The 18488-nt window shown below is 42.9% G+C and overlaps 1 protein-coding gene across 1 annotated transcript; it reads right to left on the bottom strand.

Moving 5' to 3' along the window:
* Nucleotides 1–2259: 2259 nt before the first annotated feature.
* LOC123065665 (inorganic pyrophosphatase 1) lies at nucleotides 2260–3452 on the bottom strand. Its single transcript, XM_044488904.1, has one exon. It carries the CDS (start codon nucleotides 3371–3373, stop codon nucleotides 2546–2548), a length of 828 nt encoding a protein of 275 aa, XP_044344839.1. The 5' UTR covers nucleotides 3374–3452; the 3' UTR covers nucleotides 2260–2545.
* Nucleotides 3453–18488: the final 15036 nt, after the last annotated feature.

Raw genomic sequence — 18488 nt, 5'->3', positions numbered from 1 at the left:
TTAATAGTGTTCCGCCCTGCGTGGCAAGAGCTGTAATGGATGATTGTACGAACATTTGTGTCAATTAATTAATATATGGGTGGGTTTTTTTCAAAAAAAAGTATATATATGCAATAAAAAAAGGCTCGTAGCAACGCAAGAGCATTCTACTAGTGTGCAATAATGTTTGCCCTGCTCCAGGTTGCAGGAAAAGCATACACCAGGGTTTCTTGCAGCCCGAAACACGTTGGGCCGAAAAGGCTCACTATCTTACACTGTATTTTACAGCCATTATTTTCCCGGAAAATAGGAGAAAACTTTATAAACGGTGGTTGATGGCGAATGCACCCGACCCCAAACGCACAAAATCACATGTACACAGTTGGATGTAGTACTCTTTATAACTGCCTATGACGGCGACCGGATCAACAGGCAAGTACGAGGGTATATGTCTTCATTTGTGCACGGAGGTTCATCAATTTGTGAGCACGAAACAATTGTCATTTTCGTATACTGCAAATTCATGAAAATGATAACTGGCGAACATCAACTGGGAGAGGATGTCAAGCGAACGTTTCCTTACATTTATTTGGTAGGAGAGGGCAAATCCTGCCCATTTTTGACGCAGTTTTTCTTCTTCTCAGTGTCATGCATCTCTAAAGAAAATTTTCAACCTCATACAACTAAAATTGACATCTAAAACATTCGCAGATATCAAATCCTCCCAACCAACGTTTCTCGGGTATTGTGGCCCTAAATTTATGAGTCAAACTGTTACACATGGAATCAAACACACAAAGTTGTCCACCAATGACAAGCCAGCTTCGGAAATACTAGCGAGATTGCCGCCCAGATGTGTTGGTTGGAACCACGTGACACATGTGTTTGGAGACATCGCTCTAATTTGTTTGCCCTTCCAAGCTTCTATACTCCTTCCAAACTAAATATAAAACGTCTTTGCAGTTCAAATTGATGTGCAAAACGTTTTATATTTAATAATCTTTATATATACCTTCTATACCTACTAATAAAAGAAATAGGTATTTTTAGTCGTCATGCTATTTTATAAAAAAACCTGATTTTTCTGACATTAAACCCATAGTAGATATCAAAAGTTTTTTAAAATACTCATATATTATAAACTGGAACTCCAAATTTAACATGTTATATATGAATTTTGATTAGAAAAATATGTAGTATCTGAATATGATGTTATGTTACCTGTTAATTTTTTTAAAGATATTATCTTGATGCAATCTTAATCAATAATGCATTATTCGTCTTTCTTTCATACCGGTAGTGATTCGGATTGGGGATGAACACCTAAGCAAAATCAGGATTGGACACGGAACTGAAGATAAATTTGCTAGACACACAATAAATAAGGACATGCATGACAACAAATAAAAGAAGAACCCAATAAAGATGAGATGTCCGCTATAAAAGAAATAAAAGAGAAAATGCAGAGGAGATCCGATAAAGATGAGATGTTGCGCTATTCTCCTATATATAAGAAAAAAGAAAGAGAGGACATGCATGGCAAAAAGTAAAAAGGTGGCATGCACGATAAAAAATAAAATAAAAGACATGTTTGACAAGATATAAATAATGATGAAACAGAGACCAATACCTAAGACATGTATGACAAGAAATAGTGATGAAATATGGACGCAAGTACCTGCATCCACAGGAGACCACACAAAAATGCTCTTTTCCAGACAAAAAAATCTCTCTTTATGCTTAAATAATCCTATATCTTTTTAACAACTCTTCATGTATTTAAGAAATATGCATGTGAAAAAAAGTGTTCAAGAGTTACCTTAAGTTGGTGATGCTGAAACGGAAAACTGTCCATGATGCACGGGTCTCTGTAGGGTGCTAATGTGTCATCGTTTGTTTTTGTCGTTTTCTTTTACCGGCTCTTAACAATACCCATTTCACACACAACATGAATAAATGCATGATTACTTGCTCGTTTCTTTGTACGGATTAAGTCTATATGCAAGCCGTGTTGGAATAGAATACCTGTGAAATGTTGAACTGCGTTTTTGTAGGTTAAGACCATCTTTATTTGGTCAGTAGCTACAAATTATGAGATTCTAGACCATTTTCTGTAAATTAAGAGCGTGTGATATTTTTTTCGTCCATTGCAATGCACGGGCCTGCTATTTAGTACTAATGTTGCATTTACATAAGAAGAAAATTGTCTAAAAAAAACATAAGAATAAAATATTCGAAGTAGTGGCAGCTAGCAGGGCAGCACATTTGAGACAATATCGATCGGCTGAAATTGACATTCGTCGGATCAACTCATGTATTATTCTTTTCGTCAATCAATAGATAGATGGGATACAGCGAGCTTCGCCATTGCCAGACGGACGACACGCACAAACTAGTCAATACTACTACTATCGAGTTGGCCATTGGCGCTCGAACACCTCATCCTTAATTAGTTTCCACGGACGCCAAACTCGTACGTGTACTACACACCAGCATATCAGGCAAGCAAATCAGAAAACAAGGTATCGATCCCCAAATTAATGGCAATGCAGCAGGGATGGATGGATCAGTTCTTGACGCCGAGCGGCATGGGCATGCCGTCCTGGACGGCCACCGGCAGCGACTCGAGCTTGCAGTCGAGCGGCAGCAGCTGGCTCTCCTCGACGAGCACCCGGCTGATGAGCCGCAGCAGCGTCTCCTCCATGTCCTTGCCGTCGCTCCACAGGTGCACCTCGGCCTGGAGCAGGCCGGGGTTCTCGCAGATGAGGTCCCACACGGGGTACCCCTTGCGCGGCATCATGAAGTCCTCCCTGGCGAGCCGGAGCGACGGGCAGTAGTCGCCGCGGCCGTCGCCGAGGTAGATGAAGCGCTTCCTGGCGCCGTCCGCCGCGGCGGCGGAGGCGCGGATGCGGTCGAGCACCTGGCCCTTGCACATGTTGGGCGGGCAGGTGCCGAGGCCGCAGCCGTGCGGGGCGGCGTGGAAGTCGTGGTGCGGCGCGATGCGGAGGCGGCCGTCGGCGTCGACGCGGCTGGGGTTGGTGTTGATCTCGGAGAAGCAGCCCCGGAGGCCGTGGTGGTCGAGGACGGTCTCGATGAAGAAGCGGTTGGCGTCGCTGAGGATCCTGAGGTCGCAGCCGAGGCTGTAGGCGGCCCTGATGGCGGCGACGACCTGCGGGTCGATGGGCGCGGCTCGGAGCACGTCGGCGACGTCGCGGAGGGTCCTGCCCTGCGCGTGCAGCTCCCCCATGACGGTGTCGATGAGGGTGTTCCACGGCATGGTGGGCAGCAGGCGGTCGAAGAGGTCGGTGGCGCCGAGGCCGTCGACGACCCAGTTGTCGCTGTCGACGTCGATGATGGTCTTGTCGAAGTCGAACACCACCACGACGCCGGCCATCTCGACGTACGGTCCTTCTTCCTGGACTTGGATTTTTCGGACTTGGAGTGGTGTGCGTGCGTGCGTGCGTGCGCGTTGAGGCTTTTGACGGGGAAGGGTGTGGAGGCGGGTGCGGGGCTATATACTGGTCCGGGACGGGGAGCCGGGAAGATGCCGAGGGAATATTACGAGATGCCTACGAATAGGGGCAGGCATCGGATCGGACTTGCTCCGGCGCGTTGCTGATCGATCCATGTCAGTAATTAGCTGCCCTTTCCGGAAGGCGCGCGGCGAATCAGGTTTGGTTTTGGTTCCGGGGATTCGATTTGGTTGTAGTTTATGCCGTGGCATATGCGCGTTAGCGTCTTTGCGTCCCGCGGGAAGAAGACGCGAGGTGGCTTCTCGTGGTGTGGCCGTGAACGTGAAGAATCCGCAGGAGCTCCTGCATGTGGCCAGGGGAATATCCTCTCTCGTGCCGTCGTGGCGCCGCTTTCGCGGACTAGACTTGCCTGCTCTTCCGGCGTGTGCCCATTCGTGCTTCCGCATAGGTGGCTTATTTTGATTGAAACAAAATAAGGCCTGGCCCCACCCCCTTAAAATCAGGGAGAAGATGATTAGATTAGAAAAAAAAAGGAAAAAAAAACAGCCGTAGGATGAAGTGGGAGCACGGATGGAAGCATGGGAAGGGAGCAGGCAAGCCGGATCCCGCTTTCGCGCGCCCGTCTTCTGGCTCGTGGCTGCTGGGTTTGCGCGTCCGGAGAAGTGACGAAATACTTTCAAGCGCAGATGGTACGAGAGTTAGGGCATGTACAATGGAGGCAGTACCATGCTACTGCCCCATATTACCCAACGCATGGGGTGGTCTCATACATGTTACTAGGTCCCACGGTGACTTTTCCTCCATCAACTTTACCTGCATGTAGTTCGGTTTTTCCTCACAGCACACTCGGGAAATACACTTTGGTTCCTGGTTGTATATGCACCTTATATGAGGATTTTTTTTAATATTTTAATAAAAAGTCAAAATAGGTAAGAATTATTTTGACAAAACACTTGACTTACTTTTGCACTAGTATATAAATCTCGACGAAAAAAAAACAAAAGTTGACCTCATAGCAAAAAAGACAAAATTTATTTGCTATTATAGGTCACTATTCACACTATTTTAGCCAAAAAATTGTCTTTTTTGAAAAGAAGTCAAAGGGATATTTTTTTGGATTTTATTTCTCACGAGTACAATAGAAGGTCAAGTTTATTTCAAAAAATATTTTCAGGAATTTTTGACTTTTTGTTGAATTATTAAAAAAAATTCATATAGGGTGCATATGTCCCCATAGACCAAAAATCCCCCTCCCAGCACACTCTCTCTATTGCCTTTCTCATCTGGAGGACCACATCTTTTGGCTGAAGAACATAGCTCCTCTGCAAGCTACACCAAGTCTTTGCAAGCTATAGTCTTTTTCACCAATTTTCTCCACGGCAGCATGCATCTGATGTGGAACCATGGGGCAGCTGTCCAAGTTGGACCATTGGTCATGCCCTTATGCGCTTTCTCTCGCGCTAAAACGCTGGCCCGTGAACAGGACAACTCCGCAAACACTGAAACGGAAGCCGATTGTCCAACCGATACATTTCAAATCAAATTTTAACTAACCAGACAAATTAGATGCAAATGGTATGATTTCCATATATTTTTGACATATTTTAATATACAAAGAAAGCGACATCACTTAAACCTATCTTGCAGCGGCGCCCGCCCCCCACATCTTTGTTGTTCCCTTTCGGTGATTACCGGGCTCATCTCGCTGTCTCCATTAGCGGCGGGTGATAAGAGCTGTGAAGTGAAGGTGCGGTTGCGACGAGAAAGAGTAGACCATGGGAGACGGACCGACCCACTTAGGACTTGAGGCCATGCCGCCTCCCATGCCCTACCCATTATCGTCGTAGTCTGCGACCTGTCTGTTGCCGGTAGACATGAGGCCCATGATGGACGTGGAGAGGCCGTCACGCTCGTCGCCCATCGGCGCGGCCCAACGCTGTTTGGCAGCACATAGGACATGCAACTGACGGTGTTCTCATCCGTGATTGCATGCGCCGCCTCTTCATTGTGAGTGGCGGTTTGAGCGCGGGCGACCTTGTAGAATGCCTGCTGCTTGGCGACAAAGTTAGGATTCATCGCTGCCATGCCCGGCTTCCTCGCTCGCATCCTCGTCGTGGATTTGCCTCTCCGCCAAACGGTGCTACTCGAGAAGTACACATGCCAAGACCGTGAGAGGGCACATTTATGTCCTGCTACAAGGATGGATGCACCACTACTTAGTGTCATGGTGTGGCTATCTAATTATTTTGTTTCACCTCAAGCCTTGATGAAGTGTCAACATGAGTGCTCCAGATTTTGCAGTAATCGGCTGGAAAATTCGATAGGAGATTGTTATGTCGGTTAACTCACATAATGTCATAGTTACTCAAAGTAGCAACAATTGACACTAATTTGTTCACATAATCAAACTGTTCACTGGAATTATTCAATAATTTGGTATGTATAGTCTTGGAATTATTCAATAATTTGGTATGTATAGTCTTATTGACAAGTTAGAGATCAACTAACATAAAATAGTTGTTGACTATAATGATTATTTAACATTTCTTGAAATTGTGTGAACTCAATAGCATTAGGAGCATCTGAGTCATTGCAAAATATTATTTTACCTTTCAGTGAAGAGGTGAAGATGCAACCTACAAAAGGATTCAAACCCCATTTGACCTCACAAGTAATTAATATGCAAACATTTGTTTCCTTCAATGCAATCCTTTGACTAACTCATGTGTGAGGTTTACGTATATGAAATTAGAAGATAGGGCCATCTTCTCTGAAATAAGCATAGATTTAGGATTTCTCATTTCTTGACTAGGGGTGATTAATATGATTGTCCAATCATTGTGGCGTTATTGTAAACATTGCTCAATGGGCACATGTGACATTTTGGAAGGATAGGGGTAGTGAAGAAGAATGGGTGGACATGTTGGTTGAGGAGATGGGAGCAAAAGAAATACATTCGCGTTTATAGCTATGTGGTGAAAATCCAGATATATGTTGCACCGATGCATTTAATAGCGTAGAATAATCTATGCATAAATACTATGCTTGTTGGTCCGTGGCAAGACATGGGTACATTAAAAAATTGACCAATGTATTTGTTTCTCTCTTTATATGTTGCTAACAATACTAAAAGCCCATAATACTAAATAATGATTTATGCACCTATGGGAGTAATGACTCTTCTACTTGCAGAAATATGTTGTGGGACCTCACCACCTCCAACTAGATTCAGTAGCAGTATTTATACTTGCCATCTATGTTGGTCTTCATGTAAACTATTTCGAAATTAATAGCTATATGTTATGTATACATGTTTTTCGTGACATTCTCAAACAGAGCTCCTGATCCAGAGAGAGGTAGAGATAGAAAGAGAGTGCAACTATTCAAGGCTTCCTTTGAATATATGGAAGGTACTTTCAAAACCCATGCTCCTTGGGCTGGCACAGTTCTGAAGAAGAACTAGAAAGTGCCAATGAGGTAATTCACTTATTATGTGCCATGTTAATTCAACTACATATCCAAGGGAATGATAATTAGCATTGCGCTCGGAACCTCTATCTTCACGTCGATACAACTTTTCATGAATCCTCATAAACAAAAAGTACATGTTCTTTCATCTTGGCTTTTGGTTGATACCATTTAAGTATGAGCAATGCTACACTTACACGGGCAGGGATGTCATTATCAGATTGGAGGGTGTGGGGCCCATCATGGGAATTCAGGGGGTGGGATGAATTAGTCGCTCCCACCTCCGTCCGTAGGGTTGTTTCTGTATGTGTTGTCCTTAAGTGAAGCAATTTCTTTTAAGTATCCATCTCTCAAATATTGTACCTTGTGAACTATAAATTTTGGCACTAAGATCCCGATGAGCCGTTGTCTGCGGCTCCCTCCGCAAGGGCTTCTCCATGCTTGTACGCTCTCCCATCGGCTTCTTCTTATGTTCTCTCAAGCACGTACCGAGGCAGCTGGCCTGTTGTTGACCAGTGGCGGAGGTATACAACCTACAAGTTGGTGAAACTGCTATGGGTTGCTACAACCTACAGATATACAAATCTTATACTGCACTATATGAACTTCTCAGTGCATAAATATATTTATTTTTATGTGTTCAAAAAAGATTTGTTTAGACTATTCAGTGTCGAAATTGTTGTGCTATAGCAGTGAGAGTGTTCTATATATTTCTAACCAGATTTTCCATTTAGTTTCCATGTCCTTTATTTTTCTTTTGTTCTTAGGGACAACATGCTAATTTCATAAATGCACTCTTATTTGTATTATGATTTTGTTTCTAGATTGATAAAATTTCCTATTCAGCTCAAAGAGGTCCTGCGGTACAACCTGGGAAATAAAGGCGAGTCAATTTGGTGAGGATAAACTGGATTACCTTCTATTTTGGCAGGTCAAACTATTTTTTGGAACACCACCAACAACAACATGATTTTTTCTTCTTTCTCTTTCTAATGGAGTTCTGATTATTGTATCTATAAGATATGTTAATAGACGCATCTGAGTCTGATTTGGCACTTATTTCTTAAGCTGGATGGAGATGTCAAACTGAGCTACAAGCTGTTTGCAATTGTATTTCTTTAGTTCCAATTTATTGGGTTTGATTTTAAAGTTCTACAACCAAATGATAGTTTAGATTGAGTACATGCTGTTACTCCACTTATTTAAAAGCTACCTTTTTCTATTATTTTAAATGGTTAACTAATGACTCGCTGTTTTGTTGGGGAACGTTTCATGAAAACCAAAAAAAATTCTACACACACACAATGATTTATCCATGGAGATGCATAGCAACGAGAGGGAACAGTGTGTCTACGTACCCTTGTAGACCGTAAGCAGAAGCGTTTACCAACGCGTTTGATGTAGTCGAACTTCTTCGTGCTCCAACCAATCAAGTACCGAACGCAGGGCACCTCCGCGTTCTGCACACATTCAGCTCGATGACGTACTCCGCCTTCTTGATCCAGCAAGACGGCAAGGTAGTGGATGAGTTCCGACAGCACGACGGCCTGGTGACGGTGATGGTGAAGTGATCTCCGCAGGGCTTCGCCTAAGTACTACAAAAATATGACCGGGGGTGTAAACGGTGGAGGGGGCGCCGCACATGGCTAGGCAATTGTCTAGTGTATGCTAGGCGCCCGCCTCCCCCCCCCCCCCCACACACACACACACACACATATATATATATATATATATATATATATATATATATATATATATATAGGTGGGAGGGAGGAAGGAGCAGCCAAAGAAGGCGCCCAACTAGGAGGAATCCTACTTGGAGTCCCTCCCAAGCCGCGCCCCCTACCTTATATATGTGCGGGGGAAAGGCAGGGGAGGGTGGCGCCCCCCTTTCCTTTATCCCATGAGAGGGAAAGGCAGGAGGGGCTAGCCCTCCCCCTTTCCTTCCCTAGGGCTGGACGACTAGGGAGAGGGGCGCACCAGCCCCTGTGGGTTGGTCTGTCACTAGTAGAAAAACTACTTTACGTGAGCCACATTAGTACCGGTTTGTAAATGGACCGGTACTAATGTGACCATTAGCGCCGGTTCCAACGGCTAGGGGGCGGGAATCATTAGTCCCGGTTCGTGTTGAACCTCTAGTACCGGTTCGTGACACGAAGCGGGAGTAAAGGGGTGGTGGCAGACTGGTGTCAGGCTGGAGCCCCACGAGCCCCTTTGGTCCCGATTCGTGTCACGGACCGGTAGTAGAGGCTCACCTTTAGTCCCGGTTTGTGTCATGAACCGGGATTAAAGATGCTCCTATATAAACCATTCGTCCAGATCGCGAGCTCGCTGTTCGTCCCCTTTCCTCTCCTCTGTTCTTCCCCTCTTGCTCGAGCTCATCCTCCATAGCCAAAAAAATTCAAGATTTGAAGGCACCCTATCCATCCAAGTGTTCACCTCTCATTGCTAGATTAGCTCTTGCAATGCTCTATAACTATAGTGATTTGTGGGTTTTAGTTTGGGAGTATTTATATGTGGTAGTTTATTTGATTTATATGCAATCTGAGCTCAAATTAACTTCTTAGTTTGCATATGTAGGTGTGGTTTACTTAGTGCCTTACTGTCCCCGTCCTAACCACTGTCGATCGCCCGCACCGTCCCATGGCCGACACCACCTTGATGAGCCTATTGTTCTTATCCTTTTTATAGAAAAATATCATGTTTGTGTGATTTAGATAGTTACTTGTATAATTTTCTTACCCGTACTTGTTTGTTATACATAGTGGCGTGGTTTTGATATCCATCCCCGTCGGCCCTCGTCCGGTTTATGATTTGGATGTGGTATATTCTCTCTTATAACTATTTGTTGCATTTCATGTTTATAACAAATTATACCCATCAAGTCGACATAGATATTTTTATCTAGGAGGTATGTGAACCAGAAATTCCAACCGATCCTCTTGTCGAGAGGTTAAATTTTGGTTGAAAAAGAAAACAATTACTTGAAGAAAAAAATGAAAAGAATTGAGGAGGAGAAGATAGAATTGGAGTTGCATGTTGCCGATGTCATCAATGATCACAAGATCAAGATGGGTGCAATGCGCTTGAAGATTAGAAAGATTAGAAAATATGCCATCGATAGTGAGGCTTGGTATCAGTATGTTGTTGGATCAATTGTTACCTTAGTTGCGATCTTGATCGCATTTGTTGTTGCATTTAAATGCTTTAGCTAGAGAGTTTGTATGTTGTTTTATGAGAATAAGTGTGTATGAACTTGTATTAATTTGGTCTTTTCGGTGTTGTGTAATGAACATGATCCGGCAATGGATGTATGATGACCGATGCTCTCCCCAGTTCATTAATGGCGTGCATACTTTTCTGCTTGCGGCTAAGGCAAACAAGTGGGCAGATGGTTTTATGTCTTGTCCATGTGTTGACTGTAAGAATGGTCAAAATTACTCTAACTCAAGAACCATTCACGTCCACCTGTTTGAGTCCGGTTTCATGTCCTGCTAAAACTGTTGGGCGAAGCATGGAGAAAGAGGGGTCTTATGGAAGAGAATGAAGAAGAAGAGGATGACGGAATCTATCCTGGCCATGGGTTCCCTGAATACGATGGTACAACAACAATGGGGGAAGAAGCTGAGCCGGCAATGCGGGAAGAAGCTGAAGAAGAGGCATCAGATGAGCCCGCTGATGATCTTGGTCGGGCCATTGCCGATGCAAAGAGAAACTACACAAGTGAAAAGGAGAGGCTGAAGTTGCAGCGCATGTTAGAGGATCACAAGAAATTGTTGTACCCAATTTGCAAAGCTGACTAGAAAAAGTTGGGCACCACACTGGAATTGCTGCAATGGAAGGCAGAGAATGGTGTATCTAATAAGGGATTTGAAAACTTGCTGATGATGTTAAAGAAGATGCTTCCAAAGGACAACTAATTGCCCAACAGTTCGTACGAAGCAAAGAAGGTTGTCTGCCCTCTAGGATTAGAGGTGTAGAAGATACATGCATGCCCTAATGACTGCATCCTCTACTGCGGTGAGTACGAGGATTTGAATGCACGCCCGATATGCGGTGCAATGCACTATCAGATCAGTCGTGATGACCCTGGTGATGTTGAGGGAGAGCGCCCCAGGAAGAAGATTCCTGCCAAGGTGATGCGGTATGCTCCTATAATACCGCGGTTGAAATGTTTGTTCCAAAACAAAGAGCATGTCAAGTTGATGCGATGGCACAAAGAAGACTGTAAGAAAGACGGGAAGTTCAGAGTACCCGCTGATGGGTCGCAGTGGAGAAAATCGAGAGAAAGTGGGAGGACTTTGCAGATGAGGCAAGGAACGTATGGTTTAGTCTAAGCGCAGATGGCATTAATCCTTTTGGGGAGCAGTGTAGCAATCATAGCACCTGGCAAGTGACTCTATATATGTATAACCTTCCTCCTTGGTTGTGCATGAAGCGGAAGTTCATTATGATGCCAATGCTCATCCAACGCCCTAAGCAACCCGACAACGACATTGATGTGTACCTAAGGCCATTAGTTGAAGAACTCTTACAGCTGTGGAATGAAAAAAGGCGTACGTGTGTGGGATGAGCACATTCAGGAGGAATTTGACCTACATGTGTTGCTGTTTGTGACCATCAATGATTGGCCTGCTCTCAGTAACCTTTCAGGACAGACAAACAAGGGATACCGCGCATGCACGCACTGTTTATATGATACCGATAGTATATATTTGGATGATTATAAGAAGAATGTGTACTTGGGAAACCGTAGATTTCTTGTGAGCATACATCCTATAAGAAAGAAAGGCAAGCATTTCAAAGGTGAGGCAGATCACCGAAAGAAGCCTCGCCACCGTACTGGTCGTGATATACTTGATATGGTCAAGGATTTAAAAGTAATCTTTGGAAAGGGTCCTGGCGGACAATCTGTTCCGAATGACGCTGACGGACGCACACCCATGTGGAAGAAGAAATCTATATTTTGGGACCAACCCTATTGGAAAGGCCTAGAGGTCTGCTCTGCAATCAACGTGACGCACGTGACGAGGAATCTTTGCGTGAACCTACTAGGCTTCTTGGGCATGTATGGGAAGACAAAATATACACCGGAGGCACGGGAGGACCAGCAACGTATGCATGAAAAAGATGGCATACATCAGGGTTATGCCTGCTACGCTCTTACCAAAGAAGAGAAGGAAATCTTCTTTGAATGCCTGCTTAGTATGAAGGTCCCATCTGGCTTCTCGTCGAATATAAAGAGAATAATAAATATGACAGCGAAAAAGTTCTGGAACCTAAAGTCTCATCACTGCCATGTGATTATGACGCAACTGCTTCCAGTTGCATTGAGGGGGATTCTACCGGAAAACGTTCAATTAGCCATTGTGAAGGTATGTGCATTCCTCAATGCAATCTCTTAGAAGGTAATCGATCCAGAAATCATACCAATGTTAGAGAATGATTTGGTGCAATGTCTTGTCAGTTTTGAGTTGGTGTTCCCACCATCCTTCTTAGATATCACGACGCACGTCCTAGTTCACCTAGTTGAAGAGATTGCCGTTCTGGGTCCTGTATTTCTACACAATATGTTCCCCTTTGAGAGGTTCATGGGAGTCTTAAAGAAATATGTTCATAACCGTGCTAGGCCAGAAGGAAGCATCTCCAAGGGCCATGAAAATGAGGACGTCATTGAGTTCTGTGTTGACTTTATTCCTAGCCTTAAGTCGATTGGTGTTCCTGAATTGCGACATGAGGGCAGACTAGGTGGAAAAGGCACACTAGGACCGAAAGCAATAATATGTATAGACGGGCATTCTCTTACTCAAGCACACTACACAGTTCTACAAAATTCCTCCTTGGTGGCTTTCTATATCGAGGAACACAAGAATATTCTATGCCCCAAACACCCGGAGCAGTCTGACGACTAGATTACACGTGAACAAACGGGGACTTCCGCCGGTTGGTTGCAGACACGTCTCATGCATGACAATGTTGTTGAAGATGAGTTGGCCTTGCTGTCCAAGTTACCATCTTCGAATATATTGAGTTTCAAAGGGTATGAGATAAATAGGAATACATTTTATACGATCTCCCAAGATAAAAAGAGAACCAACCAAAACAGTGGTGTCTGCTTTGATGCAGCAAACACCAACAAGCGAAAGGACACATATTATGGTTACATAGAGGAGATATGGGAACTTGACTATGGACGTGGTTTGAAGGTCCCTTTGTTTCGTGCAAATGGGTCAATCTGACAGGAGGCAGGGTAACAGAAGACCCACAGCACGGAATGACAATAGTGGATCTCAGCAATCTTGCGTACGCAGATGAACCATTCGTCCTACCCAATGATGTGGCATAGGTTTCTATGTGAAGGACGTGTCTACCAAGCCGAGAAAAAGAAAAGATAAGGAAGCGAATACATCATACGATGAGCCAAAAGGACCACATAGTTCTTTCAGGGAAAAGAAACATTGTGGGAGTGGAGGACAAGATAGACATGTCAGAAGATTATGAAAAGTTTCATGAAATGGTCCCTTCATAGTGAATATTGACCCGAGCATCCAGTTAAATGATGAAGATTCTCCATGGTTATGACGCAAAAGGACACATGCGAAGAAAAAGTTTTACACCCAAAGATCCCACTCTGGGATGTGACCGGCTTCCACTGTCATCACTTTCTTCTCTAGTGAGTTTTCAGACTTACATATCTAGAAAGTCCCACTTTGGACAAACTGGACGAAATCTTTGTAATAGCTAGGGTAGTTATGTGTTTTGGCATTTGAAACGCGAAGAATATTATGTACAAACAAATGTATGCAAAAACTGGATGCACTTCATGTGCAAAATGGACAATCTCTTTTGTAGTATCAGGGTTTTGGACGAAAACTCATGTGTTACAAAGGCATTTCATTTTTTTAAATTTATTTCAACTCCATACTTTTTGTGCACTCAGTATGCACCATTCAAAACCACGTCATCAATTGTCAACCCTTTCTGACTTCATTTGCTATTTTTCATGCATTTAATGATTTTTTAGCTAAATGACCCTGAAATTGAAAAGCACTACAAATAAACTCTGAAAAGGTTGAAAGTTGGCATGGTATCTGATGTTTGCTAGAACTACGTCGGTATTTCCCCAAAGAGGAAGGGATGATGCAGTATAGCGACGGTAGTTATTTCCCCCAGTGATGAGACCAAGGTTATCGAACCAGTAGGAGAACCTCCTCACACCACGTAAACATCACCTGCAAAAAAATAACAAATACTCGCAACCCTACGTGTTAAAGGGGTTGTCAATCCCTTTCGGGTACGACGCCTCAAGATAGGCAAATAACATGAGGTAAAAGTGGTAGATAGGATAAATAGATCGCAGAACAAATAAATTGCAGCAAGGTATTTTTTTATTTTTGGTTTAATATATCTGAAAATAAATGCAAAGAAAAAAAGATTGCAAAGGCAAATATGATGAAAAGAGATCCGGGGGGGGGGGCGTAGGTTTCACTAGTGGCTTCTCTCGGGAAAAATAGCAAACGGTGGGAAAACAATTACTGTTGGGAAATTGATAGAACTTCAAATAATGATGACGATATCCAGGCAATGATCATTATATAGGCATCGTGTCCAAGATTAGTAGACCGACTCCTGCCTGCATCTACTACTATCACTCCACACATCGATCGCTATCCAGCATGCATCTAGTGTATTAAGTTCATGGAAACACGGAGTAATGCAATAAGAACAATGACATGATGTAGACAAGATCCGTGTATCTATTGCGAAGATATAGATCCCATCTTGTTATCCTTAGTAGCAACGATACATACATGTCGGTTCCCCTTCTATCACTGGGATCAAGCACCGTCAGATCGAACCCACTACAAAGCAGCCCTTCCCATTGCAAGATGAATAGATCAAGTTGGCCAAACAAAACCCAAATATCGGATAAGAAATACGAGGCTATAAGCAATCATGCATATAAGAGATCAAAGAAGACTCAAATAACTTTCATGGATAAAAACATAGATCCGGTCATAAACTCAAAGTTCATCGGGTCCCAACAAACACACCGCAAAAAGACTTACATCATATGGATCTCCAAGAGACCATTGTATTGATAATCAAGAGAGAGTGGAAGCCATCTAGCTACTAACTATGGACATGTAGGTCTACAAAGAACTACTCACGCATCATCGGAGAGGCACCAATGGAAGTGGTGAACCCCTCCATGATAGTGTCTAGATTGGATCTGGTGGTTCTGGACTCTGAGGTGGCTAGAATTGATTTTCGTCGACTCCCCTAGGGTTTCTGGAATATTGGGGTATTTATAGAGCAAAGAGGAGGTTCAGGGGCCACCCGAGGTGGGCACAACCCACTAGGGCGCGCCTGGGCCTCCTGGCGCGCCTTGGTGGGTACTGTTCCACTCGAGCAACCCCCCGGTGCTTCCTTGGTCCACTGGCTTTCTTTTGGCCCAAAAAAATCCTCCAGGAGTTTCGTTGCGTTTGGACTCCGTTTGATATTGATTTCCTGTGATGTAAAAAACACGCAGAGAACAACAACTGGCACTGGGCACTATGTCAATAGGTTAGTACCAAAAAATGATATAAGATGACTATAAAACATACAAGAATGATAATATAACAACATGAGACAATAAAAAATTATAGATACGTTGGAGACATATCAACATCCCCAAGCTTAATTCCTGCTCGTCCTCGAGTAGGTAAATGATAAAAACAGAATTTTTGATGTGGAATGTTGCCTAACATGTTCATCACATTTCTTTTCTTTATAGCATGGACATATGGACTTCTATATGATTCAAAGCAATAGTCTAGTTTTTACATGAAGACTTTAATACTCAAGCATACCAACAAGAAACCATGTCTTTCAAAATATCAACACTAAAACAAGTTATCCCTAGCCCATCATGCTCAATCATTGATCCATTCATGAAACACACTCGAATATTAGCTACACCCAATGCTCAAATACGATCATAATGCCCCTTAGTTGGTGCTTTATAAGAGAAGATAGAGACTCAAATTCAAAATAAAAATTGCATAAGTAAAAGAAAGGCCCTCCGCGGGGGGCAAGTACGGATTTGTAGAGGTGCCAGAGCTCAAATCTTAAATTGAGAGGTAAAAATATTTTTGAGAGGCATACATCATAGGCGGTTCCCAACAGAAAATAAAGTTTATTCCTTTTTCCACCATTACTTTCACTTTCCATGGCTAGCCGTATCCACGGGTGCCCTCCATACCAACACTTTCCAAGGAATTTATTATTTGACAACATAAAGTAAATTCATTATTCATTTCGGAACTAGTCATCCCTAATACCTTTGTCGTACTCTCGTGTAATGACAAGTGAATAAACACTCATCATGAGAATAACACATCTAGCATGGAAAATATTGGGTACCCTTTACCTCTTCGCGAGCAGTTGAGCACACAAAAGAGAAATTTATTTTGAACATTAGAGATGGCACATGCAAATTTGCTTAAAACGGCATGGAAACATCGCATATAGGTAGGTATAGTGGACTCACATGGCAAAACTGGTTTAAAAGGTTTTGGATGCACAAGTAGTGATCATACTTAGTGCAAAATGAAGGCTAGCAAGAAGATTGAGAAGCGACCAACCAAAAAGCAAAAAATCTGAAACCTTAACATCGATGTCTGCTAAAACTACGTCAATATTTCCCCAAAGAGGAAGGGATGATGCAATATAGCGATGGAAGGTATTTCCCCCCAGTAATGAGACCAAGGTTATCGAACCAGTAGGAGAACCTCCTCACACCACGTAAACAACACATGCACACGAATAACAAATACTCGCAAACCAGCGTGTTAAAGGGGTTGTCAATCCCTTTCGAGTACGGCGCCTCAAGATAGGCAAATAACGCGAGGTAAAAGTGGTAGATAGGATAAATAGATCGCGGAACAAATAAATTGTAGCAAGGCATTTTTGTATTTTTGGTTTAATAGATCTGAAAATAAAAGCAAAGAAAAATATATTGCAAAGGCAAATATGATGAAAAGAGACCCAGGGGCCGTAGGTTTCACTAGTGGATTCTCTCGAGAAAAATAGCAAATGGTGGGAAAACAATTACTGTTGGGTAATTGACAGAACTTCAAATAATCATGACAATATCCAGGCAATGATCATTATATAGTCATCACATCCAAGATTAGTAGACCGACTCATGCCTACATCTACTACTATTATTCCACACATCGACCGCTATCCAGCATGCATATAGTGTATTAAGTTCATGGAAAAATGGAGTAATGCAATAAGAATGATGACATGATGTAGACAAGATGCTTTTATCTATTGCAAAGATATAGATCCCATCTTGTTATCCTTAATATCAACAATACATACGTGTCGGTTCCCCTTCTGTCACTGGGATCAAGCACCGTAAGATCGAACCCACTACAAAGCACCTCTTCCCATTGCAAGATAAATAGATCAAGTTCGCCAAACAAAACCCAAATATTGGATAAGAAATATGAGGCTATAAGCAATCATGCATATACGAGATCAAAGAAGACTCAAATAACTTTCATGGATAAAAACATAGATCTGATCATAAACTCAAAGTTCATCGGATCCCAACAAACACACCGCAAAAATACTTACATCATATGGATCTCGAAGAGACCATTGTATTGATAATCAAGAGAGAGAGAGAGAGGAAGCCATCTAGCTACTAACTACGGACCCGTAGGTCTACAAAGAACTACCCACGCATCATCAGAGAGGCACCAATGGAAGTGGTGAACCCCTCCATGACGGTGTCTAGATTGGATCTGGTGGTTCTGGACTCTGCGGCAGGCTGGAATTGATTTTTGACTCGCCTAGGGTTTCTGGAATATTGGGGTATTTATAGAGCAAAGAGGTAGTTCAGGGGGCACCCGAGGTGGGTACAACCCACCAGGGCGCGCCTGGGCCTCCAGGCGTGCCCTGGTGGGTGCTGCTCCCCTCGAGCAACCCCGAGGTGCTTCCTTGGCCCACTGGCTTTCTTCTGGCCCAAAAAAATCCTCCAGGAGTTTCATTGCATTTGGACTCCGTTTGATATTAATTTCTTGCGATGTAAAAAACATTCAGAAAACAGCAACTCGCACTAGGCACTATGTCAATAGGTTAGTACCAAAAAATGATATAAAATGACTATAAAATGATTGTAAAACATCCAACAATGATAATATAACAGCGTGGAACAATAAAAAATTATAGATACGTTGGAGACGTATCAGTATCATCATTTCACCCACATAGCATGTGCTAAAAAGTTGAGAGGGTTACGGCAAAAACTGGATGCATTTCATGTACAAAATGGACAATCTCTTTTGAAGTATTAGGGTTTTGAACGATAACTCATCTATTACAAAGGCATTTCTTTTTTTAAAACTTATTTCAACTCCAGAATTTTTGTGCATTCAGTATGCACCATTGAAAGCCACACATCAATTTTCAACCCTTTCTGACTTCATTTGCTATTTTTCAGGCATTTACTGATTTTTTTAAGTTAGAAAAGCACTACAAATGAACTCTGAAAATGTTGAAAGTTGGCAC

The sequence above is a fragment of the Triticum aestivum genome, chromosome 3B (genome assembly GCF_018294505.1).
Source record: "Triticum aestivum cultivar Chinese Spring chromosome 3B, IWGSC CS RefSeq v2.1, whole genome shotgun sequence".
Classification (NCBI taxonomy): Eukaryota; Viridiplantae; Streptophyta; class Magnoliopsida; order Poales; family Poaceae; genus Triticum; species Triticum aestivum.
The sequence above is the reverse complement of the archived record's forward strand: the minus strand, read 5'-3'. Positions and strand labels throughout refer to the sequence as shown.

Coding starts and splice junctions, on each gene's coding strand:
- LOC123065665 (XM_044488904.1), bottom strand. CDS start 3,373: ATGGCCGGCGTCGTGGTGGTGTTCGACTTCGACAAGACCATCATCGAC.